This window comes from Thamnophis elegans, chromosome 8 (genome assembly GCF_009769535.1).
Source record: "Thamnophis elegans isolate rThaEle1 chromosome 8, rThaEle1.pri, whole genome shotgun sequence".
NCBI classification, from domain to species: domain Eukaryota; kingdom Metazoa; phylum Chordata; class Lepidosauria; order Squamata; family Colubridae; genus Thamnophis; species Thamnophis elegans.
In genome coordinates this window covers 13542136-13563644 of record NC_045548.1, presented here as the reverse complement: position 1 = coordinate 13563644, position 21509 = coordinate 13542136, and the positions used below count along the sequence as shown (strand labels likewise).

At 37.7% G+C, this 21509-nt stretch overlaps 1 protein-coding gene across 1 annotated transcript; it reads right to left on the bottom strand.

The window, feature by feature from the left end:
- Nucleotides 1-5921: 5921 nt before the first annotated feature.
- NRSN1 (neurensin 1) lies at nt 5922-20379 on the bottom strand. Its single transcript, XM_032223290.1, has 3 exons — nt 20246-20379; nt 11742-11942; nt 5922-7122 (listed from the first exon to the last, which is right to left on the bottom strand). The coding sequence occupies exons 2-3, from the start codon at nt 11931-11933 to the stop codon at nt 6721-6723; spliced, it is 594 nt and encodes a 197-aa protein (XP_032079181.1). The 5' UTR covers nt 11934-11942; nt 20246-20379; the 3' UTR covers nt 5922-6720.
- Nucleotides 20380-21509: the final 1130 nt, after the last annotated feature.

Sequence of the window (21509 nt, the reverse complement as noted above, 5' to 3'; positions counted from 1 at the left end):
TTTATTGTCCACTCTCCAGTTTTTGTGGACTACTTTCAGATTGCATGTTGTGCCTTAAATGTTCTGGATTCTGTGATACCAGGCGTTTATTTATTGATGGAATTTATATTGCTGCCTATTCGCACATGGCGACTCAAGGCGGCTTACAGGATATAAAACCTCATTTAAAACAATAAATCTAATTAAAAAAGAATCAAATAAATCAATATAATAAAATCACCCCCATCACGGAATTTCCTTGAGGAAAGAGTACTTGTTTGCCACCTGTTTTACTTGTTAAAAGTTTTCTTTACTAACTGTTCACTGACACACACCCCCCTTAATTCTGACAAATCTGCTCCATAACAGAAGGCAAACCTTTTAACAAGTTGTGTTTATGTGGTCTCTATCCTCCTAGCTTCTGTTGTCTTTAGATTTAGAAAAACTCAGAGCAGAAATTACCCAGTAAGTTTATGATAATGGTGGCAGATGGATTTAAGGATTATGGATCATTCTCACAGCACATGCTAGGCCAGACCCCACTTTCTCCTGTTAAGCACTTCTTTAGTCCTACACCTGTTTCACATCACAGAACATCTTGCCTAGTCCATTTCAACATTTCCCCTATAACGATATTGGAGAATAGATGCCAAAAAATCCTTGTAGAGAGACTCTGATCTTGTGATTTGACATAAACCTGAAAACCTTTCCCTTTTCCATGTCTTCTATGACAACATCCACTCTACCTTCTTAATATCCCTCATTAATAAAAACTATCTCATTGACAGGTAGAAGTTGTATACCACCTCTGTATCAAAACTCACAGGGGTTAAGTTCTTATCTATTCTATTTCTCTTTTTAGGTCTTCTGTTTTAGTCTACTTGTATTATATTTTCATTGCATTTTATTGTTTTTATTTTCCTTTTTTAACTTGATAGTCATTTATTGTATTTTATTTTATTACTAAATAATTCCTAATTAGTCCAAGACATTATTTGGTTTCCAGTTCAGATTGGTAACTGAATGATACATTAGCTCTGAGAATAGTACAACATCTTCAGTTAACAGGAAGGCAAAAAATAAAAAATAAAATAACCAAACCCACCCCATCCCTCATGTATAGGTGATGCACTTGAATAGTTCTCTTCTTGAACTGATAATGTTACTTAGTTTGCGTAATGAAAGGTCTGCAAGAAAACATCCAAGTTCAGAGGGCACCAAAGACCCCCTCATTTCAGCCCTGAGCTACAAATATTCTTCTTTTATTCTATTTATCTCTGTCCTTCATCACCCAACATAGGCTGTCTGAATAGTTTAACTTACTGTGGCTAATAGTAATATTAGTTGCATTACTTACATTTACCTCTTAATTAATGTGAGTTTTTAAATTTTTGAAAACATACTTCTCAGTTTTGCCCATGCTAAGACCTCCTGCTTAGAGCCAGCCAATATTATGTGATGCTGGGTGACTCTTTTCAGACTGTTAACCCAAGTGACACGAAGGCTTGCTCTTGTCCCTTCCATTTGCCCTCAACTAGAATGCTGATTTTAAGATACCTTCTGGTTAATGGGGTCACTATTCACATTCACATCTGTCTCCCACTGATGTGTAAGTCATGTGTTTGTAGACAAGAAGAGCTTTCTCTCTCCCTCACTTTTATCTCACTATGAGACATTACTGCAGGCTGTTTATTCTCAATAGGGTGTTGATAATTCATGTAAGTCAAGCTGGGAAGAAAAGCTTTGTAAAAGATGGACTTAGTGGGACTAAGAAATCACAGGGTGGAATTCTATCACCTTCCTGGTAATTCTATCAATTGTATCCATACTTCTTGAACTGGTTTTATCATAGTTAGTGTGCCATGAAGGAGAACAAATTATTAAAAACTTAATTAAAATTGTATTATTACTACTATACCAGGATTGATGAATATCCCTTGGACAAGGGATTCACATAATGCAATGAATTAACTGGCCTTGCTTACTATGTTCTTTAACTTGTGGGAAATACAACTTTAGGCAGCAAGATCTGTTGACAAACTGTCCTATTTCTGTTATCTAAGAATGAATTTTTCAAAAAGCAGCTTGTCAGACAGTTGAAGTCCTTCTTCCCTGTCCGCCAATTGCTGAGGTCAGTTTTTTCTATGACTCACTTATGACATTATGGGCCCAACTTCTTTCTTTTATTTTGGCCATACATTTGAATCTAGTATTTACTGCATCTGATATGAATGAGGTTTTAATCTATTTGCCTATTCTTATTGTATGTGTTTCTCTCAATGCACAAATAAATTCTCTTAATGCATATATCCCCAATGCCTTTTGGAAGACAGGATAGCAAATCTGTTGAATAACAAATGTAAAAGGATCCGAAAAATGGAACAATAAAACAATGCAACATTATCAATTCTGCTTAGTTCAGCCTAGTGACCAAAAACCAACCTTGCTCCTTAAGTATCCATAAAAGTGATTTATGCTTGCTCCCACAACTATGGATCTTGAAGAAGGGCAAAAGCTGATTGCCAAGTTTTAGAATTTGTATTGACCAAGTAGGCCAAGACTTTGAAATCCTAGATGGCTTTTCATTCTTAGCAACATTGCTGTTGAAAATGCATCTTTGCTTTTCGGAACAACACTGTTCTTGACAGCTTTAGAGTTTTTCCCTCTAAAAATTCATGTAAATTATTTTTTCAATCTAACTTCAAGACATTATGCTATCAAAATGCAACTGAGAAATATGGTGACTATCTCAGACATCACTGAGAATGTCCTTCATGGAACTTTACCGGGAGACTCAAAATGTCACATTTCTGTTCTTCCCAGTCTTTAATTAAAGTTCCCCTGGAAAGGTCACAGAGCCCAATTTTGCTATTTCCCTTATGTTGCCTTCTTGACAGAAGTGAGGAAAAACTACAGTGAGACATCCACGAAAAGAGCAAGGTCAGTCTTATGGTTAAGATTTCCTATAATGGCTCTAAAGTACATCCTAAGAAAAGACTGATAGAATCATTTATAGAATTACTTCTTGAGGAATTACTGAATTATTTATTGAAGCATTCAAGAATTACCAAAATTCTTATCATTTTATTTATTTATTTATTTATTTATTGACACATTTCAAATAAATAATAGCTGCAATCTGTCCCATAAGATTGACTGCTATGATTAACTTTTTAATGCAGAAAAGGATGCTGTAGGGGGGAGTGGGATGCTTAGCATTTTCCATGACATTTATAGCTGAGGGCATTTTTCCATGACACATTTCTATTTGTCAGTCCCTCTAGAATATTTTGAAGGCAGCTGTGTTATGGTCATCACTATTGAATTGAATTGAATTATTTATTATTTATAGGCCGCCCTTTTCCCTGAGGGGACTCAGGGCGGCTTACAATTCATGGGAAGGGGAGTGCAAGACAATATAACACAATACGTGAATAAACAAAATAATAACAATAAAACACAACAGTCATTCAACATTCGGGTGGGGCGGCGTAATCCTTATCCCCAGGCCTGACGGGATAGCCAGATCTTAAGGGCTGTGCGGAAGGTCTGGACGGTGGTGAGGGTATGAATCTCCATGGGGAGATCGTTCCAAAAGGTCGGAGCTGCTACAGAGAAGGCCCTCCTCCGCGTAGTCGCCAGTCGGCACTGACTGGCAGATAGAACTCGGAGGAGGCCTAATCTGTGCGATCTAATAGGTCGATTCCATCACTATTGCTGATGGAAACTAATCAAGGAGAGAACCAACTAGAACTAAGTAAAAATTTCCAGAACAATTAATCAGTGGACTGACTTGCCTCCAGATGTTGTAGATGCTCCAATTTTGGAGGTTTTAAAGAAGAGATTGGACAACCATTTGTCTGAAATGATATAGAGTTTCTTGCTTGAGCTGCGGGTAGGACTAGAAGACCTCCAAGGTCTCTTTCAGCTCTATTACTCTATTCCATTCCATTCCATTCTATTCTATCCTTGGAGTGAAACCGCCAAGATCCCTTCCAACTCTGTTATTCTGGTATGTGAGAATGGCCTTGGCAGAAAGGAGGAAGAGCCACAGAGTGAACAATTGTCATCAAACAGGGATCTCAGTCCACAGGGAGAAGGGGGTGGCATGGGAAGAATTTCAGAAGGACTCCTCCTTAGTTTTTTAGAGAGTAAAAGGAGGGGAAGGAAAAAATACATTTTTGCAAGATTCTGTTATTGTAACCCTACAATAAAGACATAATGATCATAACTGTGCATCTTGTGTGTCTGAGACTAATGAAGCTCCATGAAATGCTCAGCCCCTACTTCCAAAGGAAAAGGAAAAATAAATTGCTGTCTCTTCTGTCAGCCCTGTTTTCAGTATATGTTGTGTGCATTTGTCTAGCTTAGTGATAGCTAACGTCTAAAACCCTATGTTTCCTTTCCCCAACTTCCATAATATAAAGTTGCCAAATTGATCTAAATCATAGCATCATTTATTTAATTATTTAATGTATAGCTTAATGTGTTTTGTGAACCCAGCTATCTGTTGTTTAATAAACTAAGGCTAAACAATGTATGAGCCCAATCAGTAATTCCTAGGTGACACTGTGAACATTTAATATATATAACATAATTATAATTATAACTAACTAACTAACTAACTAACTAACTAACTAACTAACTAACTAACTAACTAACTAACTAACTATCTAAATAAATAAACAAATACCTTAATCAAGAAAGTTAGTTCTCAATAGTTTTATTAGTCCATTGAAAAAAATATACCGAATTGTAAGGGAACACATGTCAAATAATACAACGTTCACATTTTTACATAGGTTTTTTTTTTTTAGTTCCATTGATAAAAGGGTTGACAGTAACTGTCTCTTGAGACATGTATGATTTCTATTTTTTGTGAAAAGGGTAAAACAGTAAGTAAGCATTTTCACAGCTGTTCTCTGCTTAAGGATAAGTTTGCTATCTTAATCAGAAACATAATATCTGACATACTTCAACTCAAGATCAAACAGATTGAAGGAAAGATGGAGGAATATCTCAGACATCAAAATAAATGTGACATTTCCTGACATTTCTTCCTACAACAGTCCTGCTGAAATTAATAACAAGTCACGGACAGATATGTTGATGGTGGTTTTCACAAATGGAGTAGGCCAACCTTGATGTGGCTTTTTCTCACTGGGTATGCAGGTATGTATGTATGTATGTATGTATGTATGTATGTATGTATGCATGTATGCATGTAATGTGTATGTGTGTTTGTGTAGTGGGTGTACTTGTTCCCACCATGACATCATCATCATTCTTCTTCTTCTTCTTCTTCTTCTTCTTCTTCTTCTTCTTCTTCTTCTTCTTCTTCTTCTTCTTCTTCTTCTTCTTCTTCTCTCCCTCTTTACTGCTTCGGATATCAAAGTAGATACAAAGTTCTTGCTTTTGCTCTTCTGGTTATTTGATGCTGTTGCAGTGTGTCTTTGATAGCCATGACATTAAAAGGAAGAATTTCCATATGCCTATGTACACTATAAGAGCTCTATGTACACATCCAAATGTGGTGATATTTTTATTGCCCTTCCCTTCTAGTAAAATTGTGCACCCTCTCTAGCACAACCAGGCCGTGTTTTTCTTCTTCTTCTTGAAGGGCTCAAGGCCAGACCTGCAATGGCGTTAATTAATTCTGTATTCTTTTCCATGCTAAACCCTGGGCATCTTTCATAATAGCCTTGGTGAATCTTAATAGAAATGTAGCGTTAGAAAAATAAAGGTATATGTTGATTGAGGGATTGAGAAAGACCCTAGAAGAATCTGGTTCGGTGCAGCCTTTCTTTCAATGATTGCAAATGTTGTAATCTCTTTAAAAAGATGAACTTTTTGATAAATATGATAAATTGACTGGCCTTGAATACTCTATGTTTTGACTTAAAAGTGGCACCGTCATTTGCTACTCCCGTTATATATAATGGTTGGGAATGAATTTGCACAGTGAAGCAAAGCTGCATTGTGCAAGACGAGGACACTGTGGTTTTCTGGTTTTGAGAGTGAGGTTGTCTATGTTTTTAAAACAGTATCAAACCTCTCTGAGATACAGAACACAAGCAAATTGTGTTCCCCTCTCAAAAGACTAGCAAGCTGAAAAAAATCACAATTGTAGTAGGAAGAAGTTTTGGAGGCCAAAGATAAAGGGATTTAAATTTCTAAATTTAGAATGGATAGAAAGCTTTGGGTATATATATATATAAAATCACATGCCTGTGATGGATTTTTTTTAAAAAAAATATTTGAATAAGGTGTGGTTCTGCTTGTACTCCAGGGGAATAAACAGAAATTGCCTGCTTTCTGCTCTCTGATACATGCGCCCACAGTGTTTTTGTGGGACTCTGACCATTATTTTTGAACAGGACACTGTATTTAAATTGTTCACACTAAATAGACAGACAGATTCATTATTTAAATAAGAATAAAATATGTAACAAGGAAGAGATAAGTGGAGAAAAATGAACCTAAATGGTTCTGTGGAATTAAAAAAAAAAGAAAACCCTTCACAACATACATGATAACGCTTTATTGAAACCAATGATGGCTGAGCCTTCACTTCCTTGTCACTCATGTAGTCCTATCAAAATAGGGGTTTCCCCCCCCCCTGCCTGCTTCTTTTCCTGCTGAGTGCAGAACTGCCACACTGTAAACCCAGGTTCAAGTGCTATTCAAGACCACCTTTTCAAAATTCACTAGAAGGGTGTGTTAGGATAGAGAGAACAGGAATCAGGTCTCAGATAATGGCTGGATGTTTTGAACTTTGGACAATGTAACGGGTATTTTAGATTCTCCAGGTGCTGCTGGGGCTTTTGTGACTGGGTATGTCTGGACTTTCATATCTGCTATTCTCTCTTTAAATTTCTGTTGCAGGTACTTTTCTTCTTTGGAGTAGCTTTTTGCAAATGCAGACATAAGTAAACAGGCTGCCATTGTGGTCCCTCCAATGCAAAATAATATTGCTCCTGCCAACTTACACACATCAAGGGCTCGGTTAAATTGGACAGCATGGGTATCTACTACCACAAAATCTTCTACTCCAAGGGCTTCAATTTTGGGGGTTACCAGAAACCCTACTACAAGAACTATGATCCCTGTCAGCATAAACATTGTCCCCGAGATGAGTCCAACCTGAAAAACAGAGAGATTTCAAAAATCAACAAGGGTATTTTCTATTTTGATGGCTTTTGCTTTGCGGCTATAGTCTTAGACGTTAAACATATCTAATGTGTCACTAATATTTACAGTCACTTCTATGAAACTTAAGTTGCTTAAGGGCTTTCATCCTGTTGACAGATGAATCTGTTCTGTGGTGGAAAAGTTTGGGGTGGAAATTCTGGCAATTGCTGTCTTATCACATCTAGAGAGTTTTGAGATCAGGGATAACTGTCTATAAATAACATAGGTATCGATTCCCAAGTCCCATGAGAATCAATAGGGTCTTGATCACCCTACTGACTATAGACATATCTAATGAGCGAAATGAACAATAAATAAATCACTCTCTCTCTCTCTCTCTCTGTGTGTATTGAATTTGTGCTGATAAGTAAATAAAGGGAGACTAGTATAGATCTATTTCAAGCTATTTAGCTCTCATCAGCTAGCCATACCCTTACTGAGAATCAAACCTGGGCTGTATTCCATATCAGGCAGTTGTAGTAGCCACTAAGCCACAGGCTCTCCTCCTTTACCAGCTAAACCAGGGAAATAGGTATGTATTGTGTCACAACCCCTGGAATGTCCAAATATGGGAGGGAGCATACTGCTTCCCTTTTCTGTCTTTCAGCTCACCCTAGGAGCCATCCAGGCAGACAACCATTTTTTATGTTGCCTTTGTTACATTTGTATTGCATTTGTACTGATAAATAAATAAAGGGAGACTAGTATAGATCTACTTCAAGCTATTTAGCTCTCATCAGCTAGTGACTAATACAACTGCCTGATATGTAATACAGCCCAGGTTCGATTCCCAGTAAGAGTATGGCTAGCTGATGAGAGCCCTAACCCTAACCCTTTATTAATTTATTAATTTATTAATTGTCTTGGGCTGTTGTTTTCGGCTTCATGTTTGTGTGAGTAAAGCGTGGTTGGAGCTGCCGTCTTTCTATAAACCTTGGTGGGTGGGTGTGGAGTGCTGGCTTTGTTTCAGTAAGTGGATTGATTGGCTGTGTGGTTGCATCATAATTGGTAGATTGGTGCTGATTGGTGCTGGCTATGTGTCTGTTGCTGTTTTGTGTTGTAACGGCCTGGGTGGGGGATGGGGCTCGTTTGTTGACTAGGGCTGGTTTCCATATGTTTGATTGATTCAACTTTGCAAAGTCACCCATAAACGCATCCCCACTGAAAACATCATATGCGGAGTTGAAGCTACCCTCACCAAAATCAACCCAGATGAAGCCAATAATATCAGACTTGAAGTCACCAACGTCCTCTGCTCCAGCAATCCACCCAGAAGCAACTTACAGAAAGAAGAACAAAAAGCACTCACCAACCTGAGGAAAGACAACAACATAATCATTCTCCCAGCAGACAAAGTCAACGCCACTGTGGTGTTGAACACATCTGACTACCATGCCAAACTATCCAACCTACTCCAAGACTCCACTTACAAACCTCTAAACACAGACCCCCACCACCTACCTGGAAAAAACCACCAAATCCAAAATAAAAGCCTCTCCCATCAATGAAGAGATCCAGCAAAGAATCATCCCCAAAGAAAAATCTTCCAGATGCCCCAAACTCTACTGCCTCCCCAAGATACACAAAGAAGGAACACCACTCAGACCCATAGTCAGCTCCATAGGCTCACTCTACAGAATCTTGCCAAATTCCACACCAAACAACTTCAACCCTACACAGAATCCATCACCTCACATGTACAAAACTCACTCCACTTCATAGAAACAATAAAGAAACAAAACCTACAAACCAGCAACCTACTCGTGAGCTTCGATGTCATATCCCTCTTCACCCAAGTGCCTATAAAAGAAGCCTTGACAGCTGTCCAGAACAAACACTCACCCCTAAGCACATCCTGGACCTGACCAACCATTGCCTAACCAACACATACTTCATCCATAATGGACAAATATACAAACAGATAGAAGGAGCACCCATGGGATCACCCCTCTCACCTGTCATCGCAAACTTATGCATAGAAAATTTTGAAACTAACGCCTTAGATAAATCTGAACACAAACCCAAACCCAAACTGTGGCTTAGATATGTTGATGACACTTTCGTGATTTGGCCACATGGGAAATAAAAACTGGACAACTTCCTCACACATCTCAACAGCCTATACCCCAAAATACAATTCACTATGGAAATAGAAGCAAACAACCAACTTCCCTTTCTGGATGTCTTACTCTACAAAAAACCCAATGGCTCCCTAGGACACACCATCTACCGAAAAAAACACACACCAACTGCTACTTAAACACACAATCCCATCACCACCCCGCACAGATCAATTCTGTAGCCATGACCTTTATCTCCAGAACCAAATGCCTAGCTGACAAAGACCACCTGAAAACTGAATTACACACTCTCACAAATGTATTAATCTCCAACGGATTCCAAAGAAAAAAAATTACCAACCTAATCCAAAGGGAGACACCCCTCAAGAATCGAGACACAGAACAGGACAACGGCATTGCCCTCCTCCCTTACATCAGGGGCACCACAGATAAAATCAGCAAAATTCTCCACAAGCACAATATCAAGACAGCCTTCAGCACTGACTCAAAAATAGCCAACATCTTAAGAAACTCCAAAGACGAAATACCATGCAAAATCTGCCCTGCAACAAAAATAGGACAAATGAACAGGAGAATAAATGCACGCATCACAGAACACAAGAACGCATTCAGAAAAAAAGAAAAAACTTCCTCCCTTTTCCAGCACCTTAAAGCAACAGGACATGAAATTGATTTTGAAGGAACCAAATTAATCTCCAAAACAGAACACTTCAACAAGAGAATAATTATGGACGCTATCAAAATAGAGAAACACCCCACAGCATGAATAAATGTGATGATACCTCCTGCCTACCAGACATCTGGAAACCACCCCTAACGAACTCCATCCACCGTCCAGGTCGTTACAACACAAAAGAACAATGGACACACAACCAGCACTTCAGCCACACAGGATGATACAAAACAGCCGACCAATCTACAAACATCAACTCCATCCACCAATCAGGATGTAACTGCACATCCAATCAATCCACTTACAGCAACAAAGCCAGCACTCCACACCCCCACCAAAATTTATAGAAAGACAGCAGCTCCAACCATGCTTTACTTGCACAAGCACAAAGCCAAAAACACCAGCCTGAAGCTGGCAAGTGGGACCTCACTGAAACGTTGCCAAGACAATCTCAATCTTACACAGGAAAAGACCCGAATACAACAAGACCAGAAAACCTACACCCGTGAAAATCTACGAAAACACACGTGTGTGTGTGTGTGTGTATGTATGTGTGTATGTATATATATTTAGTGTCACAACCCCTGGTAAGCCCCAATTATGGGAGGAAGCTAACTGCTTCCATCATCTGTCAATTGGCTCGTCACAAGAGTCCATCACGACAGAAACCCAATATTTTTACTGTTGCCTTTGTTATATTTGTGTTTTATTTGTGCTGATAAATAAATAAAGGGAGACTAGTATAGATCTATTTCAAGCTATTTAGCTCTCATCCCAGTAAGGGTATGGCTAGCTGATGAGAGCTAAATAGCTTGAAATAGATCTATACTAGTCTCCCTTTATTTATTTATCAGCACAAATAAAACACACACACACACACACACACACACACACACACACACACACATATATAAGATTTTTTTTACACACACACACACACACACACACACACACACACACACACACACACACATACATATATATATATATATATATATATATATATATATGTGATATATTTTTTTACAACTCCGGTATGCCCAAATATGGGAGGAAGATCACTACTTCCATTCTCTGTCCTTCGGCTCGTCACAAGAGACCATCCAGGCAGAAACCCAATATTTTTTTACTGTTGCCTTTTTGTTACATTTTGTTGTATTTGTGTTGCCCTTTATTTATTTATCAGCACAAATACAACAATATATATATGTGTACGTGTATACACACACACACACACATACACACACACAAATATATATATGAGGGCTTTTGATTTAATAAAAGTATCATTTCTGTAAACATTTGCATTTCTAACTTGAATCTATCTTTTCCTTCTATTACTCTCCCAATGATGGAATTTGGGACAATTTATTCTGAAACAAAAAGGACTGCTTTTTGGTCCGATATTCATTTCAAATATCTGATCTTTCTTATGTTCTAAAATTATAGATTCCTTTACCTTGAAGGGAAATAGTTTAGAAGACAGTGAGTTTAATGAAGGTTTACATAGCTTGTATCTACCATTTGGTGCTATTATGCCATATCAAAGCCTTCCAGTTCTCCTGCTTTCAAAATAGTAGGAGATTGACAGCTGAGAATAAATATATTGTGTGTTTATTGATTTATTAAATAAACATCCCCCCTTTCCATCACACATAGTGCTTAGGGCAAAGTAATCATAAACTACATAGGAAACAATGAAGTTATAATGGGAATGCTAAAAACCCATCAGTCATTAGTGTTTATGGGTTGTGATGCCTTTGGAGTCAAACACTCCACAGATCTGCTGCAAGACAATTGTTAGGTAGTGGCTATACCTTCCAAAATATAGAGCTCCATTTGTTGGGTGACCTCTGGATCTGAAAATCATCATCATACTCCCAAATGGATCCTGTGCAGTCTTCATAAAACTGGTGCAGGTAAGATCGAACTCCATAGCGCTGGTAACCACCCTCTGAGGAACTCTGTTGTCCCTGCTTTGATGTATAAATGTCAGCATACGCACTCATCCTTCCCACCTGCAATGAGACAGAATGGACACTGGGATCCCAGAGCTATAATTGGGTTGTGCCAATTATCAGAATGATCTCAAAAATAATAATAATAATAATGAGAAACCTCATCAGAGAAATTTTCCAATGAAATATATTTCATCGTAGATATTTAGATTAGAATAGATGGTTTTTAAAACAACAAGCTTAAGTATTCTTTCAGATCTTAGGTTGGATTTCCCCTATAAAATATGTACATGATATGAATCAAAGTCTCAAATCAATCAATTTAATGGTGCAAGATTATAGCTCCTAAGGATTCTGAGTAGAGACATTCATCTTCTTTATTTTTTACTAGCTGATAACCCGGCATTGCCTGGATATTTATTTATAAGGGGGAAATGCTCAGACCAAACGTAATTTCTAATGTTGGATTTTCCCCTTTACCAGAGGGAGCCCCCCCTTATGGAGTAGGCAACTCCTTTGCGCTGTACAGTAGAAACCAGTATGGCAATATGGCACAATAGGCTGCATCTTAACAGAACACACACTCCAAGGGGTATTAGGGGTGTATTATCCCTACAGTATTTTTCTCCAGAGAGTAAGTTATCTGTGTACCAAGTTTGGTTGAAATTGCTCAAGGTGTTCCAGAGTTACTGCAGTACAGTAGAAGCCATTGAAAGGCACAACAAGCTGCATTTTAACAAAACACACAACCCGAGGTGTGTTAGGGGTGTCTTCCCCCCCCCCCAGTATTTTTCTTTAGAGAGTAAGCCATCTGTGTACCAAGTTTGGTTGAAATTGCTTGAGGTGTTCCAGAGTTATGCTGGAACATACATATAGAGCCTTTTTTATACTGTATATTAAAAGTTATCATTTATCATTAGTTTTATGATTATGCATTTTTATTGCATTTCTTTATACCACCCAGAGTCCTCTGGGATTAGGGCAGGTTATCAATATTAGCTCCACCATTTAGGCAAGCCAATACAAACATAGTTTCCCTGGAGTATTGTGCTAACCATAAGTTCTTTAAATATAGTTTGTTAAATAGGAAAGAATTGGCAGGGTTAATATAACATGACATAAACTATGGCTTAGACCAGTATAATTCATTTTTGTTCACACATTAAGCAAACTGAAACTATATCCTAGGATGATATATTAACACACCAGACATTCCTGACTTATATTTCACCAATATAAGACAGCTTTTCTTGTTTGCATAGTCACTGAAACAATGTCTATATCATTCATAGTTTTTCTTTACTAGGATATCAAACTGACTTGGAGGAAAAATGCTTGCAGACTTTTTTCATGGAAATATGTATGTCATATACTTGAGCCATAAGCTTCTTTCTTGTTCATAAATACATAACATCTAAGACTCTTAAATTTTATATACATTCATATTTACCAATAACTAAAATGTGATTTCCAGCGAAACCCGGAAGCAACATGGTTGATTTTATTGCAGGTCTACTGGAGCTGTGAATATAGTCAAGCACTGAACCATGAAAATGAGTTTTATCGGAAGAGTATAAAAAAAAGGGTGAAGTGTGAAGACCAACAGAATCTCAAGTGAATCACTTGTGGTTGCTATTTAAAACTGGATGTGATTTTCTTTCATAGATGTTCCCTGAAACATTTTGATTTAAGACAGATTAACTGCTCACTACTCTTGTTTTTAAATTTATTCTTATAGTGGGTTCAGATGTCACATCTCTTTTCAAGTAGGCAATTACAACAATTCCCTGCAAAACAGCCAGCCTTACTCAGATAAACTTTGATGGAGAAGAGCACCAGCCTTCATATTTAAATTATATGGAAATCAGAAGGCAATCACATTCAAATGACAGAACCTAGCATAGATCCCAATATTTTCATCACTATGACAACCATCCTCAAATTCTTCAGATTATATCAAGGTTCAGGGTAAATATGCATTCTATTTTTCCAACCTCATATGAGTTATATTTTTGACTAGCAATAGAACAGCAATTCTGGATAAAATTTTGTTTTTCTGCTACAACAGACTGATTCCTTTATTAATGTGCAATCACTTTTTCCAAAATGTTGAATTTAGAACATCTGGTCTAGAGAATTTTAAAGTCCATAATATTGATAGCTAATGTTATTCAATATTGACAAATATTTGCTCTGATGTTCCATTACTTTCTTCTATCAAGGACTGTCCTTTCAATGGACAATGTATGGCCCAAATATTGTATGTGGACTTATTATGAGGATGGCTTGTTGCATCAGGATAAGGAAAGACCTTGTATTATGTATCTGATGGACATGGTAACTTGCATCACTCTTGCATTGGGATCATCAATCCTTAGTCATATCTCAGAGACAACCTCTTGTAGTTTTGGAGGGAATAATATTTTTGGCATTTCTTTTTTTTCTTTTTTTTCTTTGGAGTAGCAATAGTCATGAACGCTGCATGAAGCAGTTACTATATTGAAATATATTGAATTCAAACCAGAAACGTGGACAGAGAGGTATCATTATTTGTCCATCTTTACTTTTACCCAATTGAATTATAGACAAGTTCTCTGGATTTGCATAAGCCCTCTGTCATTACAGCACTTGGTTCTTCACTAAAGGTAGGACTGAATGATGTTTTTGGGGGCAAGAGAGTTAACTGCCTGGCAATTACATTTTCCTTTTAAATGTTCCTACACCAGTTTCTCTAACTGGTTTTTCCCCCCAGCTGGTGTTAGTAACCACAACTATGTTTAATTTTTACTGTCTCTGTTATTGTTGTACTCTTAATTATTCAGTTATTTCCTGTTGTGAGACCCCCAGAGAATTCTGTATTAAGTCGGCCTCTAAATATGTTAATAATTGTACTGTTGGTCTATAAATACTGTTAGTACTGTTAGGTTAACAAGGCCAATAATAACAAAGAAGAAACTTAAAGATTAGCATATGACATAAGTTTTATTATTTGCACAATTATCTATTGCAGAAGACAATATCTCAGCGATGTTGCATTTAAAGTACTGTCATATGACTGAGCCTGTTTTTGTTGCAACAGATAACCTGCCTACCCTCTAGGAAATGATATTTGCAGTTAATTGAAAGTTGACTTAGCTATCATAGAATCATATTTGTCCATGTAAGTAGGGCATAGAATGATTATTTTTGCACTAGTTTGAAGCAGTGACATATCAAACCCTTTTCACCGGCAATTGGGCTTATTGCAATCTGCTCTGGGAAATATGATAAGGCAATTAATAACCCAAACAAATCTTGTCAACTTCATCAATAGACAGATGAAGCCCTTGCTGTGCATTTCACCCATTTGTGCACATTTTAGCAACTGGCTATTCAATCTGACAAAGTTCACACACTACTACAGCAGTGTCGATAACACATCTTTTATTATTGCTAATTTTGCTATCTGCAGGGCAGTTGGGATTTCTTTAGACTCTAGACTAATTGAAGAGAAAGCAATTAGTTCAAAAGATCACACAGTCGCTTTAATGTAGCATCTTACCTCATTCCTTTTCTCCTTCCACCAATGAGAGAGAGATATCAATGAGAACAACAATATACCTCTCTATAATACTGCACACATTCTCAATCTAATTCATTCTGAACAGCAGTCAATGATCATGGCCACTGAATAATGCCCCATATGTTCCTGGTGGACATTTCTTGGAGGCTGTGAAATTCATATAGCATTATTTACATGCACTACTAGTAATATAACCCATCCTTAACAATAGGATGTAATCCAGTCCATTCATCATGTAACTTTGGGAATGAAGCAATTCGTGGCTCATATAACAATGATAGACTCAGTTCTTATTGAACTTGCATATTAAAAAAAAATCACTTGATTTTGGCTAAGCAATAGCATTCATCTATTGCTGAATGTCACATAACATATATGGATCCCCAGCTTTTGAATGTATTCAATTTATGATATGAGCTATTGGTCTAATTGATATTTCATGTATACAAGCAAAGGTCAACTCAATGTACTTCATAATCCATTGGTGGAGCACTTTGGATGCCAGGATTGGGGTCATTACCTCACAGGATTATTGTTGTGGGAAATAGGAGGAGGAAGGAATATTAGGTTTGTATATTATAAAAATAATAAAGGATGGATTTAAAAAATCTAAATAAATAAATAAAATATTGACTAATTGTTTTGGGGAATTATACAATTTTAATTTTAGTTCATCTAATAACAGAAATTACATAAGACTAAAAATTAAATTAGGGACAATGAATGCAACAATTGCAATAATCATTGGTGGGAAAATGAATAAAAACAGTTCTTCACTATTATAAAATTATAAAAGGATAGGTTAAGATCTCCAAATTTGGCAACTTTTGTGGACTTCAGCTCTTAGAATTTCCAGCAAGAATGGCTAGTTGAGGAATTCTGTCATTTCAAGCCCACAAATCTTAAAGTTATCAAGTCTGGTATAGGCTATAAAATGCATGGGAAAAATACCTTTGTCTGGGGCAAAAAAAAATTGATAATATGGTAGGTGACAAACCCTCTTGGGATAATAATTCATTAGTAGAGTGCCATTATTGGGGAAAAATCCCTCTCCAAAAGTTTTAGGATGAGTACCCAGAAATATTTTCTGGAGGTATACTAAGGGTTCAGGCATGAATATACATCCATGAAATTGAACTAATGGTGGAACCTTTCTAAAAATTTGTTAGAATGTTTTAAAGTAAAGACTGCCAAACTCTGATTCATAGACGCAGGTTTTTCTGAGGATCATTTCTCTCTTGACATCAAGGACATCCCTGCTATCAAATTGGTTATGTAAGCAATCCTCTCAATTGAATGTTTGGAGCTGTGCAAAGTTCACTTGCTGATACAGCCATAGTGTCCTGTTCCGTGTGTGGACAGGCCAATCACAGACAATGGAAAGGCAAGCAAGAGAGTGATTGCATTCAGAATGGTATGTGAATTTTCTCTGAAAATGATAAACTATGGATTCAAAAAAACAAGATTTGCTAAAGGAATTTCTTAAGTAAGCTCCCAAATCAACTTATTTCATAAACTTAGCAATATTCATATACTCTTCATCTGTTAATCCATTTCATAACATCATTTTATAAAGGCATTACTTTGTCTTATGCGTGAGGAAATCTAATAGGAACAGCCAGCAACAAATTGCATTAGTAATTTTACAAGAAGGAAGAAAGTTAATTGATCCGCAAAGCAGAGGAAAAATAAGCTGCCATAACTACAGAGGAAGAAAGTATCAACAGATGCCTGTTTTCACAGATGAACAATATACAAATGGTAAAATATGACGAATCGTTTGCCTGCTAACAGAAAACCAATTTTCCAAAGGAAAAACATTTATTTAAATTTAATTGGTACAAACATTTATAATTATGGTTAAACAATAGTACCAGTAAGATCGAGAAATGACAAAAAATGCAATCAGTTTTTTAGGACATGTAGTTTCATATTAGGTAATCCCATAGCATCTTTAGTTACCATGGTAAAAGCTGTCTTGAATGATTTTTTCAGTATGATTTTATTACAGTGGTACATTGTAGGCATAATAAAATTTGTGAATAAATCAACTATATAGAGTATTCAGGACAGAGTTGGAAAAAGAAGAAATACTAAAATGAATTCTTATAATCCAATCTGGAACATTTTTATGAATAACCAGAAATAATTTCTTAATTTAAACACAAAACCAATAGGAAAATTAATGAAACTAGTCACAATCAGTGTATGGACAAATAAAGAAACTAGAGTTTTTAAAAAATGCTATGCATACTGCTCTTTCTGATCAATAATACTTTTATATTAAGATTTTTCCCCCCAAAAATGATGTTTTAATGCAAATACCATTAACAAGAATGAACAGTTCATTGAAATTTTTTTGAAGCAAAACAGTGCAAATGATCTCATTCTCTATTCAAACAAGCAAAATTATATATATAATTTTAATGAGTTTGGGGCAAGAGCTTATATGCATGGATCTATTTTCTAAAGTACCATTTTATTCCACAGAATAGAATAAGAAATTGATAATTGATAGTCAAGTTGATTTAAAACCATCCAGTTTTTATTTTTTCAAGTAAAACTAATCTATATTCATACATGCATGTTTGCTCAGATTATGATTAATATACCTTTTGAGAAAAAGTTACAGATAATATTTTTCATATATTGATATTGAATAATTAATTTTGCAGACTACTTCTGCTGACTGCTGGCTGCCTGCAATTTGGCAGTTCAAATCTCAACAGGATCAAGGTTGACCCATCCTTCCATCCTTCTGAGACTGGTAAAATGAAGACCCAGATTGTTGGGGGCAATATGCTGAACCTGTAAACTGCTCATAGAGGGCTGTAAAGCACTGTAAAGTGGTCTAAATTTACAGTCTTAGTGCTATTGACTGTATAAGTCTAATTGCTATTGCTATATACTGGTCTTTCACTCCATACTTCCATTTTTTCAAGTTAAGAAAAACTGAAACAAATTCCTTAAACTGACTGACTTTTTTGACAAAATTTGACCATAATACCAAACACAAATTTTAAATTTCTTTATCCAATGGTATTCTATGTCCAGTATGCTCATGGATTATGCATTTCTGCTCCTTTCCATACAAAGGATGTATATAGCCAGAGGAACTGCAAGAAATATATTTTTTAATATCTAAAAAATGTTTTCCTTTTAGCAATGGAGGTGAGATACACAGCATGAAAAAAGAAGCAAGGAGTTCCGAAGGACACTATTATTGTCAATGAGAAGGACAGAGTCTTAGTGATGGCCACAAATTTACCAACTTCTACAATTCAATAACATTTTACTAATATGGCAGTGGAAACACTTACCAATAATGCAAAACATACTTAAAAATGAACCTTGAAGTCCAATTGGGACAGGCTACAGACAACATTTTACTTATGATGCCAGTGGCTAGTTATGTGTCCATGTTCTACAGCAATCATCATCACAACAGAAATGCTTCTAAAACTATTATTTTTATAGCTTGAAAAAAAAGAAAATTTCTGTAACATTTCCCAAAAAGTTTGATCAAGAAAACATTTTCTTATTTTTAGTCAATGACACGTAAAGCACATATTCTCTGAATGATTATTTTTAAGCTTATAAACACAATTGCCTGTGAACAAATCACAAAGTCTGCTGGAAAATTGTGTTATCCAACAGTATGACATGAGATATTATACTACGTAGCACATTAGCCTAGCAAAATAATAATAATAATGTTTGCAATAGACTTGTAATACATGAATATAACTCAGAAAAAACCCTAACACAACAGTCAATACATTTTATGCAGAAGCCATTTTAAAAATAGGATGTGAATTTCCCTTTTGTAAATAATAACAAAAGTAGTTATTATCTGTATGATCAGATATTTGATGGGCAGTCTTCAAAAATGGCAGAATATATTCTCCTTGTAAGTCTCCTCCACTAAACTCAAGGGGTGGAGTAATCTTATAGTTTTTGAAGACATGGGGAGGGGGGGTGTCTACATGAATGTATAATAAATGAATTTAGACCCGGGAGATATAAATAAATGAAATATTGCCTTCCTGTAAGGAAGAAAAGAAGCAATTGTGATCGAAATCCACAACTGGTAGCTTTTGCTGTCTTTTTTAGAGTGTGAATTTTTCTGCCGTGTCCTTCACTCTGTCCTGCCGCCCCCCAAGCGGCAGCTGTCCAAGGTGCTGAAGACCAGCAACGAGTTCTACAAATTGTTTCGGTGACCTCCCAAGGCGCCTCGTGTTTATTTATTCTTCAACCGCAAACTTCTTTTCCTCTCTGATATTTTTTCCCCCAGAAAACCTTTGAAGAGTCTGGCTCTTCGAGAACGGTTCACCTTCTAAACCCTTCCTTTCTATTTTGCCCCTTCTCTTCCCCGCCTCGCTCGACCTGATTATACAGTATGTTTGAGAACCAGGAGGCCAGTCTGGAAAATAAAACACCACTCAAACAAAGCCAGCACAGCTCTTTCGAATCCCCCTAAATCCCAGCCGGGCTGCGAACAACTGTCTTTCTCTTTAAAATGGCCATGAATTCATTAGTACTGCTCTGTTCTTTTGCGTTTTGTCTCTTCCCCTCGTTACTTTTTTTTCCCTTCCCAAAACTGCAGGATGGAGTTGCTCGCCCAAACTCAACCCGCGCTTTGCATAGCAGAGATTATTTCTCCCTTCTCCCGGCTCTGCTCCCTGTGCAATGTAGCCCGGCTTGTTTCAGAGGCTGGGATCGGGCAATGGCACGACGCAAAACAAACCATCAATCCGAGCCCGGGTGTGAACGAACTGCGGCGTACAAAGCGGCTGGTTACCTGATCCGCCTCTTCTTCCTCCCTCTTTCCTACCGGGCGAGCAAATGCAGCCGGGTTAGCTGCAGATCTCTCGCTCGGTTGCCATCTCTCTTCTGAGCTACTCCAGCCTCAGATGCCACGTATTATTTACACCCCGGTGCCTGCGCATTGAGAGTCACGTCGCCGCTAGGGCTCTGCAGGAGGGGGAGGAGGAGGAGGAGGAGCCGCCGCCGTTTCCCAAGACCGCTCCGCCGGCCTCAGCGGCTGTCGCTCGTTCGGCAGGCCTCGCTTAATGGTCGCGGCGGCGGCGTCCCATCGTCTTAGCGCCCAGTCTTAGCTCTTTTTAGGGTACATAAGCGCACCAGCGGGCTTACCGTCCCTGTTCTACTGTTTCCATTGATATGTACTCATTTGTGTTTTCGTGGCCATGTTATACTTATTTATATTCATCTATTTGTACCAATCTCATGCCATAATGTCTATGTCTATACGAATACCTGTTACCTTGTACATATTAGCAAATAAATAAATGGCAGTTAGACTTATATACCGCTTCATAGGGCTTTCAGCCCTCTCTAAGCGGTTTACAGAGTCAGCATATTGCCCCCAACAATCCGGGTCCTCATTTTACCCACCTCGGAAGGATGGAAGGCTGAGTCAACCCTGAGCTGGTGAGATTTGAACAGCCGAACTGCAGTCAGCTGAAGTAGCCTGCAGTGCTGCATTTCACCACTGCGCCACCTCTACAAATAGATGAACTGTTCTCTCCAGAGTTTGGCTACATGCATCTTGGCCCCTCTGCCTCCATTGATCTCAGCACCATAGGTTCCCACAGCCAACAAAATTCTTCCCATCACCTAGAGGCCGTGACTCGACAAAAGCGCGAACGTCATAAGCGCGCCAACAACACCACGGCGCTAAAACCGCGATGTCAAAAGCGCGCCGACAACAGCGCGCCGACAACAGCGTGCCGACAACAGCGCACCGACAGAAGCGCAATTTACTTTAAGGTAAGATTTACATTTAGGTTTAGGGTTAGGTTTAGGGTTAGGTTTAGGGTTAGGTTTAGGGTTAGGTTTAAGGTTAGGTTTAGGTTTAGGGTTAGGTTTAGGGTTACTTTACAGCGCGCTTCTGTCGGCGCGCTTTTGTTGGCGGGCTTTAGGGCTAATTAGTCGCTCATTCGTCGCGTGGTTTTGTCACCGCGCTTTAGACACCGCGGTTTAGTCAGGCGCGCTTTTGTTGTGCGCGCATTTGTGGTGAAACCCCCAGAGGCAGCAAGGAGTAA